The sequence below is a fragment of the Schistocerca serialis genome, chromosome 4 (assembly GCF_023864345.2).
Source record: "Schistocerca serialis cubense isolate TAMUIC-IGC-003099 chromosome 4, iqSchSeri2.2, whole genome shotgun sequence".
NCBI classification, from domain to species: domain Eukaryota; kingdom Metazoa; phylum Arthropoda; class Insecta; order Orthoptera; family Acrididae; genus Schistocerca; species Schistocerca serialis.
The window spans coordinates 81,962,294-81,974,664 of NC_064641.1; the positions used below are offsets into that span (position 1 = coordinate 81,962,294).

Consider the following 12,371-nt stretch of genomic DNA (forward strand, 5'->3'; position numbering starts at 1 on the left):
TGTCAGATTGCAATCGCTATTGTCACGCAATCGTAGCATCTTGAGTGATGGTACGTGGTGCCACTGGGTACGCAACACGATCATCTCTGGCTCGCAAAACCGGTACTATATACAGCAGTACGGTAGCCGTCACATTTCTGTCACGTTTAGGCCGGTGACAGTCTTCTGTCTTCAAGGTCTCCTTGATGTGATCTTCCAACAAGATAACGCATGGCCAAGTATTGCCCATGTTGTCCTTATAGCCGGCCGGTGTGGTCGAGCGGTTCTAGGCGCTTCAGTCTGGAACCGTGCGACCGCTACGGTCGCAGGTTCGAATCCTGCCTCGGGCATGGATGTGTGTGATGTCCTTAGATTAGTTAGGTTTAAGTAGTTCTAAGTTCTAGGGGACTGATGACCTCAGCAGTTAAGTCCTATAGTGCTCAGAGCCATTTGAACCATACCCTTCACTGGATCCCTGCGAAACCCTACATTTCAGCAGGATAATACACGACCGCATGTTGGAGCATGTTGCAGCTCCTCAGATGTTAAGTCCCGTAGTGCTCAAAGCCATTTGAACCATGTTTTGTCCGTATAACACTATAGGTTCTTACTGAATAAGCAATATACCGATAATGTTGTTCCTGTTAAAGGATTTGAAATGACTGTGACTGTGTGTAATGGGAAGGTATCAGACTCTTTATCCTTTCCTCGAAATATTACTGTTGAAAGGAAGCAATAGAAGAACAAACGTGATTCGAACCAAGGTTCTGTCACTTATAAGTAAACTGGAATTACGCAAAAGGAAACGGTCGCCAGCCCAATTAGGCAAAGTTGAACAAAGTACTAGGACTGTTCATAAAGAAAGTTAACTATTGTGACTGACTTTGCTTGATGCTCAAATTCTCTTTTGTAAATAAGGTACAGGCTGTAGCCCAATTTAGGAAGCAATGAAGCAGTGACTTGGCATTACGCCAGAGGTAATATTAAATGTTTTGACAACAACTGTTCTCAATAACGCTTACTATGTGTACATTATAGTAAGAAGCTAACGACCATTATAGGTGAATGACTAATAATGGTGGAGCAACTTGGACAAGAGTTTCTTTTATTGGCTTAATTGTTGGGAAGTACTGGCACAGAAATGATATTCAGGTAATTATATTCTCTATTCTGATTACTATTTGTTTTCTTAAGAAGCATTCACTTCTTTGTATTACATGGCTCAAATGAAGCATGTGGTTCGTAGGTCTGTTACAGTCTGCATAGCGGTAGTCAGTTACTAGTTATAGCATACACAAGTTGTAAGAATGAAAGTTGCACTTTTTTAGTACAGTTCCCGCGTCGCTCCCCTACGCTCTGTAAAGAAGTATGGGACTCATCATCATCATCATATTGTAATATATACAGAAAAACTGCCATGGAGACCCAGAAATTATTCTATACACTGACTCAGATCAAAATGAACATCTTCGCTAGTACACAGTAAGAGGAACATCTTTTAACTAAAAACACATTAAAACAGAAACACTAATACAAAGCTGTACAGCAGTTATTCCTAATGCTGACCCTTCAGTTTCACTAGCCAGTAACTATTCTGAATAATCCCAGTTTTATTCACGTAACTTTAATAATATGCTGGGATTTCAGTAAGAACACGTAAGTAAAACACTTTAGATAAATTCTTTGCAGTTGTAGTTTTCTAAAACTATCACTTTCCTTTTACGAAACACGTGGAGTACTTCAGAACCTAGGCTCACTGAATAATTATAAAATCTACTACTGTACAAAAGGTATTAAATTTTGTTATACAAAATAACTGCTTTTGATTCAGTAAAATAGGATACTCGGAAATACGAGGGCAGTTGAATAAGTAATGCAACACATTTTTTTTCTCGGCCAATTTTGGTTGAAAAACCGGAAATTTCTTGTGGAATATTTTCAAACATTCCCGCTTCGTCTCGTATAGTTTCATTGACTTACGACAGGTGGCAGCGCTGTACGGAGCTGTTAAAATGGCGTCTGTAACGGATGTGTGTTGCAAACAACGGGCAGTGATCGAGTTTCTTTTGGCGGAAAACCAGGGCATCTCAGATACTCATAGGCGCTTGCAGAATGTCTACGGTGATCTGGCAGTGGACAAAAGCACGGTGAGTCGTTGGGCAAAGCGTGTGTCATCATCGCCGCAAGGTCAAGCAAGACTGTCTGATCTCCCGCGTGTGGGCTGGCCGTGCACAGCTGTGACTCCTGCAATGGCAGAGCGTGCGAACACACTCGTTCGAGATGATCGACGGATCACCATCAAACAACTCAGTGCTCAACTTGACATCTCTGTTGGTAGTGCTGTCACAATTGTTCACCAGTTGGGATATTCAAAGGTTTGTTCCCACTGGGTCCCTCGTTGTCTAACCGAACACCATAAAGAGCAAAGGAGAACCATCTGTGCGGAATTGCTTGCTCGTCATGTGGCTGAGGGTGACAATTTCTTGTCAACGATTGTTACAGGCGATGAAACATGGGTTCATCACTTCGAACCTGAAACAAAACGGCAATCAATGAAGTGGCGCCACACCCACTCCCCTACCAAGAAAAAGTTTAAAGCCATACCCTCAGCTGGTAAAGTCATGGTTACAGTCTTCTGGGACGCTGAAGGGGTTATTCTGTTCGATGTCCTTCCCCATGGTCAAACGATCAACTCTGAAGTGTATTATGCTACTCTTCAGAAATTGAAGAAACGACTTCAGCGTGTTCGTAGGCACAAAAATCTGAACAAACTTCTCCTTCTTCATGACAACGCAAGACCTCACACAAGTCTTCGCACCCGAGAGGAGCTCACAAAACTTCAGTGGACTGTTCTTCCTCATGCACCCTACAGCCCCGATCTCGCACCGTCGGATTTCCATATGTTTGGCCCAATGAAGGACGCAATCCGTGGGAGGCACTACGCGGATGATGAAGAAGTTATTGATGCAGTACGACGTTGGCTCCGACATCGACCAGTGGAATGGTACCGTGCAGGCATACAGGCCCTCATTTCAAGGTGGCGTAAGGCCGTAGCATTGAATGGAGATTACGTTGAAAAATAGTGTTGTGTAGCTAAAAGATTGGGGAATAACCTGGTGTATTTCAATGCTGAATAAAACAACCCCTGTTTCAGAAAAAAAATGTGTTGCATTACTTATTGAACTGCCCTCGTATTTCAAGCACTCTGTACAGTACTCAGCTGATAATTTGAGAAGAAGGTGGTGGCTATGGCGATATTCTGTAGCTACTCAAAAAGGCAGCGAAAGTGCTCATGGTTCTTGGTGTCTAACAAGCTCTGAAAATTCTCTTCTTAGCGTTGGATGTTCGTCGTACAGATTTAACCAATGTACGTTGGATGTTCGTAGTACAGAGCTAACCGATGTATGCTATGAATAATAAACCAAATTGCTTCCACATCAGAGGGCTATGTTACATAATCTTGCTGCTCCTGTCGGCTCGTTCAGCACACAAGGTGCTAACACTCTGCCGCCGAGCCACCGACTTTCACTGTTTACCACCGACTAACTCGTGCCGCAAAGGAGCCCTGAGTTCGAGCGCCGAGTCCACCTTTTCTGTTCCCGCCAGGTGGATTTCGTTGCGTACGGACTTCCCTCTAGCTTTTACGTGATTACAAACCTGAAACCCTATGCATGGACCAGTACTACAAGTAAAAGATCTGACCAATTCCAAGGCAGATCTGATGACGCATCTGACTGACAGCCACCACGTTAGCGTTAACTTCACTGTCTTACACACTGCAGAGAAAAGTCGGTTACTCAGTGTTCTGGAAAACGTTGAAATCTTAAGAAGTCTTCTTTTGCATCTTCTCGACATAATTAATGAAGGCACAGAGTGTATCACAGAAATAGTTTAGTTAATTGTGACATTGTCCAGGCTGATTAAGGTGTACGTATAACGTAATCTTTCTTTCTTTTTTCCTTTTTTTTAAAGTGTACATGTCAACTTCCCTTTTAATGTTGTGACTGTTTGTCTCCTGTCTGCTGTTACCTCCCACTTTGCCAGTTTAAACAGTTCACCAATCACATATCTGTTTAGAACCGCTCCTGCACTTGGGTCACGTTCGGCTTCAGTACCGACGGCTGGTATTTACTTTTACATAGTTTTCGTGTTTGTGTTTCTGGTCACGCAGCATGGGCGAACGGTCTTTATGGAATGCATGTAAGTAATTCCACGCAATATGTGATTTGTCCCCATTTTTATTGCATTTTACATGTTTCATTATTTTGAAAACATTTGGTGTGTGGTTGTTATATCCATTTCTCCGGATTTTTTAAGATTTTTTTAAGCTTTTGACATGAAATCTTTGGTTCTATGACAACACTGAGGTGAGGATGACCTCAGATGATTGATTTTATTTTTTGTTCTCTCTTTTAGTTTAGAGATTTTAGCTGCATAATTGCTTTTGATATTTCAGACTTGAGGATCCGCTCTCATCCGCGTGTAACAGAATATTTTCATTACTATAGTTTGCGCCAGACGATGGAACTTAAAGTACTCCGAAACTAGTCGTGTATACAACAAAAGATTTTGGATGAAGCTACTGATGTGCAGTTTCTTAGTTTTACAAAATGGACTTATACAGATGCGACTCACCATAAGAAGAACCCTTTGTAAAGTTTTAACATTTCCATTGCTTTGCAGGACATTACTTTTAAAATTTCCTCCATAGATTAATTACAGTGACATAAACAGACATAAATATTGAGTAGAACATTTACATAGATGTTACATCGAAGAACATAATGATACAGGAGGAGTCACAGTGAACATAAGCAGACAAAGAAGTTAGGTAAGTGCAGATAAGATCGATAATAGTGTTACATCCTGACCTGGTCTACCTCAATACAGATGATGTTCGGCAATTGTCCTGGCTCCAGAACTTTCTCTAGATCTTTCACCCACTGGAAACATCTGGTCATGGACTGCTGAGAGAATGTCACGCTACCACCCACGAGGCACCACTCTCAGTGAACTTGTAACCTCCTTCTTACTAATCGGCCTATCCTGCTTGCGACATAAAATATGACCGTGGATCGCGTTATGCCTAATGGATTGTTTTAACTGGATAAGGCTACCTTTGCCGAACAAGTGATACCGATAAGTAGCAGGAAAGTGTACAACCGACCCTTCTGATGGAAGTAATTAAACCGAACAGGGCTATAATTTGGAAAATGAAAGTTATTTTGTGCATTCACTCACGGACAACACTGGGCACAAAAGGGATACCACTGATCATGAATACAAAAGTTACACTAATGAACGAAAAGGAAATATTTATCGGTCGCCAGCCCACTAGCGCAATTTACATCCAAAATCCTGTACAAGATGATGGGAAAGAAAAACATGCATTATTAAACACTGACGTGGCAACTGAAGGTTGTCACGTTTTTTGACACTAATTTTAAGTGAGTATGTAATAATAAAGAAAACTGAGAAGTCACTCTTACTTTATGTTTGTCATTAAATTTTGAAAAAAGTCAATCGAGTAATGATTTGAAAATATGCAATTAAACTGTATGTTAGTACTGAAGTTCATACGTGAACAATGACTTTCAGTGACCTCAGCTTACAAGGAAAAATAGGGGTCGCTATGATTTTGCGTTCGGTGTTTATTACTCAATATGTTGCTGGATATGGAATTTAGCTAACATACTGAATTTTTCTTTAGACTTGGGTGAGGTCACCAGTCTTGTCATCCATCTTGAGAAAACTGATCAGATGCAGTACGCTCATTTGCGATCGCGCGCACCAGTGATAAAACGAGGATGAAACATCCACAAAAATCCTCATATTTGTTAAATGATTTGAGATATAGGAATGAGATTTTTGGATATGTTAGCATGCAAAGGGGAGAGTCTTTTCCGCATCGTTATTATGCAAAATTTCATTATCTACAATGTTATTCCGCTAACTAGTGAGTTTTTCGATGGAAGCATGTAATTTGCATGGGCCATCGATAGCTGGTGGAACGAGAAATGCTGTGGGTTTTGGAGCAACATATGTGAAGACCTTACACGTTTATTTTTGTACCGATGACGCACTTTTTCAGAAGCTATTGGCATTGCTTTCCCTCAGTCCCTCACTTAACAAACTTACTAAACCAATGTTTCAGAATTGTCTCGCAATTACATACCCACAAAATGTTACTGCGTTGACATTTTTTAAGCTCCACTGTCTTTTGGCAAAAGAATCAGATTTTAACAAAGCAACAAGAAAAATGTAGGTTTTACTCAAAGTTCGTCACTCACGACGCTTCTCTGAAAGCTACAAGTCGTTAACAACCCATGCAAAAAGAAATCGCTACTTTTGGTGCGTTTTCAACGGAATTCTTTTTAGATACTAACCAAAGCAGAGGTGACACTAGATCTTCTTGAATGGTCACCAAGCAAGTGTGGGTGTGAAGGGGCTCAATATTTATACACTACTGGCCATTAAAATTGCTACACCAAGAAGAAATGCAGATGATAAACGGGTATTGGTTGGACAAATATATTATACTAGAACTGACATGTGATTACATTTTCACGCAATTTAGGTGCATAGATCCTGAGAAATCATTACCCAGAACAACCACCTCTGGCCGTAATAACGGCCTTGATACGCCTGGGCATTGAGTCGAACAGAGCTTGGATGGCGCGTACAGGTACAGCTGCCCATGGAGCTTCAACACGATACCACAGTTCATCAAGAGTAGTGACTGGCGTATTGTGACGAGCCAGTTGCTCGGCCACCATTGACCAGACGTTTCCAATTCGTGATAGATCTGGAGAATGTGTTGGCCAGGCCAGCAGTCGAACATTTTCTGTATCCAGAAAGGCCCGTACATCACCTGAAACATGCGGTCGTGCATTATCCTGCTGAAATGTAGGGTTTCGCAGGGATCGAATGAAGGGCAGAGCCACGGGAGTAACACATATGAAATGTAGCGTCCACTGTTCAAAGTGCCGCCAATGCTAACAAGAGGTGACCGAGACGTGTAAGCCGGCCGAAGTGGCCGTGCGGTTAAAGGCGCTGCAGTCTGGAACCGCAAGACCGCTACGGTCGCAGGTTCGAATCCTGCCTCGGGCATGGATGTTTGTGATGTCCTTAGGTTAGTTAGGTTTAAGTAGTTCTAAGTTCTAGGGGACTAATGACCTCAGCAGTTGAGTCCCATAGTGCTCGGAGCCATTTGAACCATTTTTTTGAGACGTGTAACCAATGGCACCCCATACCATCACGCTGGGTGATACGCCAGTATGGCGATGACGAATACACGCTTCCAATGTGCATTCACCGCGATGTCGCCAAACACGGATGCGACCATCATGATACTGTAAACAGTACCTGAATTCATCCGAAAAAATGACGTTTTACCATTCGTAGCCGGCCGAAGTGGCCGTGCGGTTAAAGGCGCTGCAGTCTGGAACCGCAAGACCGCTACGGTCGCAGGTTTGAATCCTGCCTCGGGCATGGATGTTTGTGATGTCCTTAGGTTAGTTAGGTTTAACTAGTTCTAAGTTCTAGGGGACTAATGACCTCAGCAGTTGAGTCCCATAGTGCTCAGAGCCATTTGAACCATTTGAACCATTCGTACACCCAGGTTCGTCGTTGAGTACACCATCGCAGGCGCTCCAGTCTGTGATGCAGCGTCAAGGGTAACCGCAGCCATGGTCTCCGAGCTGATAGTCCATGCTGCTGCAAACGTCGTCGAGCTGTTCGTGCAGATGGTTGTTGTCTTGCAAACGTCCCCATCTGTTGACTCATGGATCGAGACGTGGCTGCAAGATCCGTTACAGCCATGCCTGTCATCTCGACTGCCAGTGATACGAGGCCGTTGGGATCCAGCACGGCGTTCCGTATTACCCTCCTGAACCCACCGATTCCATATTCTGCTAACAGTCATTGGATCTCGACCAACGCGAGCAGCAACGTCGCGATACGATAAACCGCAATCGCGATAGGCTACAATCCGACCTTTATCAAAGTCGGAAACGTGATGGTACGCATTTCTCCTCCTTACACGAGGCACCACAATAACGTTTCTCCGGGCAACGCCTGTCAACTGCTACTTGGCTATGAGAAGATGAGCAAGGCTTTGCTCATGCGGCTGGCCGCGCAGGGTAGCCGTGTGGTCTGAGGCGCCTTTCCACGGTTCGTGCGGCTCCTCCCCCATTGGAGGTTCGAGTCCTCCCTCGGGCATGGGTGTGTGTGTTGTCCTTAGCGTAAGTTAGTTTAAGTTAGGTTAAGTAGAGTGTGAGCCTAGAGACTGATGACCTCAGCAGTTTGGTCCTATAGGAACCTACCACAAATTTCCAGTTTTCCATGAGGCTGTTTTATCAAAACAACAGCAATAGTGCTGCTGCTCTCCACGAATAGCGACGCATCAAAGGAATACGGAGAGGTCCTCTTTCCACTCTGAGGTTGAAAAACATAATTCGGAAGTTAGAATTAACTGGCGATTTGGGAACTGCTTCTGGTAGGGGCTGATGGCCAATTGCGGCAAGAATTGTTGATGAAGTTACTGTTGACGCAGGTGAGGATGCTGGATGCAATGTGCGAACTTCAGGCAGTGCACAGAGCTGTGTAACGACAGCTGAACGTTACATGGTCCACTGTTGTTTTGGGCGGCAGTAGAGCAATCTCCAGTGAGGTGCCAGGTTATTATGGATGCAGATGGTCATCACACTGAGCAGCGTTTTTAACAATCAACGTAATACGGTAGCAGTTAAGAAATGTTATGGTCTCGTGTGGAAATTAATATGCTTTTCTTTCAGCGGTTTATTCGTTATAGGTATTCCGTGTCTGCTTACAAATCTTTCCATAAAGTATCAGTGTTCAACGATCACATGGGAGCCCTCTCAAGTAGCGAAAGTTTAATTACATCTACCCTGTACTTCTCTTCGTGTGTCAGCCAACGTGTGGGTAATATCCATTCCCCTAAACTCTCGCTTACTAGTGCTCAAGAAAAAAAGAGTCCAGGCTGTGAACAGTGCAGAGGTCGCTAGCGGCTGTGGTGTGCTGTGTTGACAGTGGTGGACGTGTACTCGGAGTGGTGCGGGCCCTGCCTCGGCATGGTGGGCACTCTCAAGAAGCTCAAGCTGGAGGTGGGCGGCGATCTACTCAACCTGGCTATCGTGAGTATCTACTGCCGTGTCAGCAGACACATGTCACAACGCTTCAGTTACGCCTGTTGCACTGTATGCCTGTTGTTCTGTTCTAAGCGGACCTCTGTGTCAATGAGACCAAATCTTTGGAGCAGCCTCACCCAGACCTTACATAAAAAAAAAGAAAAAAAAGACTGAGTAACACAAGGCGCGTTTTTAAAGTAAGTACGATATTAAAATAAAATAAAAAACAAATGCAGTGTTACAACAACTTTATTTTTATGTGCAAGCCTCAACCTTAACCCACTTTTCAACATAATTTCCAGTCCGCAGCCCGTGGTCTAGTGGCTAACGCAGCTACCTCTGGATCACGGGGTCACGGGTTCGGTTCCCGGCCGGTTGGGGATTTTCTCTGCCCGGGGACTGATTGTTCGTGTTGTCCTCATCATTTTATCATCCGTGACAGTGACTAGATTGGTGTGTGGAAAAAAATTGGACTGTGAAAAAATTGAGACTTTGTACGGGCACTGATGACCGCGCAGTTGAGGGCCCCACAAGCCGAACAACATCATCATCAACATAATTTCCACCTACATTAAGGCACTCATCACAGCGTATGACCAGCTTCTGAAATACATCTTCATATAAATCTGCAGCCTGATTTTTTAACCTATATTGTACTGACGTTTTGACGACGTCATTTTCCTGATGGCACAGACCAGTGAGCTTTTTCCTGAAGTGCAGAAACAAGTGATAGTCACTAGGGCTGCACGGAGGGTGATGACATTGTTCCCAACCACGCGATGCTAACCAAGTGCGATGAACCATATGTGGACGTGCATTGTCGCGCAGCGAAACAATCGATCTACTGAGCTTTATGTTTCGGATTGCACGGCACAGTTTCTTTAGCATTTCACAATACCTATTTGCACTAACTGCTACCTGCGGCAGAAAAACGCACTCTGTTTCTGGGTTGAACTTTTTCCTTGGAACTTAAGTTTCCTGGCTAATGTTGATTGCCTCCATTCCAAAAATGTAGTTTTGATTTCGCTATAACGTGAGCAAGCCATGTTTCACCACTGTTGACAATTCTGTTTAGATCTTATTTCCTTCGATATACACTGAGATCAAAAGTCTTGGGATAGCTATATGCATATATAAAGATGGCGGGAGTATCGCGTAAACAAAGTATAAAAGGAACTGTCATTTGTACTTAGGTGATTCATGTGAAAAGGCTTCCGGCGTGATTATGGACTCACGATAGGAATGAACAGAGTTTGAACGCGGAATGTTGGTTGAAACCAGCACATGGGACATTCCAGCTCGGAAATCGTTAGGGAATTCAGTGTCCTAGATCCACAGTGTCAAGAGTGTGTCGAGAATACCAAATTTAAGGAACTACTTCTCACTACGGACAACGTAGTGGCCGACGGCTTCCCTTAACGACCGAGAATAGCGTCGTTTGCGTAGAGTTGTCAGTGCTAACAGACAAGCAACGCTGCGTGACATAACCGCAGAAATCAATGTGGGAGTACGATGAACGTGTCCGTTCGGTCAATGCGGGAAAATTTGTTATTAATGGGCTACAGCGACAGACGACCGACGCGAATGCCTTTGCTAACAGCACGACATCGTTTGCTGCGCCTCTCCTGGGCTCTTAACCATATCGATTGGATCCTAGACGACTGGAAAACCATGGCCTGGTCAGGTGAGATCCGATTTCAGTTGGTAAGAGCTGATGATATGGTCCGAGTGTGGCCTAGACCACAGAAGGCATGGACGAAGTTGTCAACAAAGCACTGTGCAAGCTGGTGGTGGCTCCGTAATAGTTTAGGCTCTGTGTACACGTAATGATCTGGTACATGTAATGATCTGGATCCTCTGGTCCAACTGAACTGGTAATTGACTGGTAATGGCTATGTTCGGTTACTTGGAAACCAATTGTTCCCAAACAACGATGAAATTTTCAACGATCAATGCGTCATTTCACTGGGCCACAATTATTCGCAGTTGGTTTGAAGAACTTTCTGGACAATTCGAGCGAATGATTTGGCCACCCAGATCGCCAATCGAGCATTTATGGGACATAGTCGAGAGGTCAGTTCCCGCACAAAATCCTGCACTGGCAACATCTTCGCAATTATGGACTGCCGTAGAGGCAGCTTAGCTCAATATTTCTACAGGGGACTACCAGAGACCTGTTGAGTCCATGCCACGCCGAGTTGCTACACTGCGCACCGCCAAAGGAGGCCCGATACGATGTTAAGAGGCATCCCATTACTTTTGTCACCTCAGTGTAATACCTCTGGAGAAAAGTCATCGCACTGGATCAACGATTAGTTTTATGCATTTCAGCCAGCATTTTTTGAAACAAGCGTGCGCACAGCTTCCGACACTTTAAGGCTCCTGTTACAGTTTCATACGGGACACTTCTTGAAACGTGGGGAGACAGACATAACGATGAAATCGTGTAGCGTCAGTCTTGCCGAATTTTTTACCGAATTTCTGCACCAGTCATCAGTTATGATGGACGGTCGTCAACTTCATTTCTCATCGTCCACATTTGTGTGTCCATCCTGAAATGCTCTAAAATATTTTCTATCCATTCTAGCGTTCATAGCGCTTTCTGCATAAACCTCATTAATCTGCCAGCGAATTTCAGCTGCTTTCGCCTCACTTGCATTTAAGAAACAGATAATTGCGCGGATTTCACAACTGGCGGCGTTTTCAGTCGGCTGTGCCATTTGAACACACACGAATAAAAGTTTGTGCAAGCGGAAGCTACCGTAATGGCATTTGTTTATTGGCAACAATTGAAGATACTTTGGGAGAATCAACAGTACGGCGATCACAAAGTTCCAATGTCATATTTGAAAACGGTACTTACTTCAAAAATGAGCCTCGTATAATGTTTTACTATGAAAATTTAAATTGAAAATAATGGTAAAAACAAAAATAAATAATAGCAAATAGATTAAAGCTGTTTAGATGTTCATTTTCCATGTAATGGGGTTTTCATAAGACGTCTGGAGGGTTGCATTTGACACTCATTGTCTTGTTGTCTTGTTTGGTTTTGTATAGAATGTCTTGTTCCTTTAAATGCCCTGGAGGATCATAATACCGTAAGGATTGGAGGCTAGCGCAAACCTAGAAATAGTCGTGAACTTCAAAAGGCATTGAAAATTACTTGAAACCTCTGTAGCAAAAAAGTAATAACGCGCAACGCGAAATTGAAACATTACAAAACATTTCTTTTACTGGAATCTG

General features: G+C 43.5%; 1 protein-coding gene across 1 annotated transcript in view; it reads left to right on the forward strand.

The window, feature by feature from the left end:
- The window catches only part of LOC126474256 (uncharacterized), a 168,453-nt gene that overhangs the window by 39,643 nt on the left and 116,439 nt on the right, over window positions 1-12,371 (forward strand). The window contains exon 3 of the mRNA XM_050101721.1: window positions 9,031-9,134. Coding sequence (XP_049957678.1) covers window positions 9,031-9,134 — 104 coding nt within the window. The remainder of the gene's footprint in view (window positions 1-9,030; window positions 9,135-12,371) is intronic.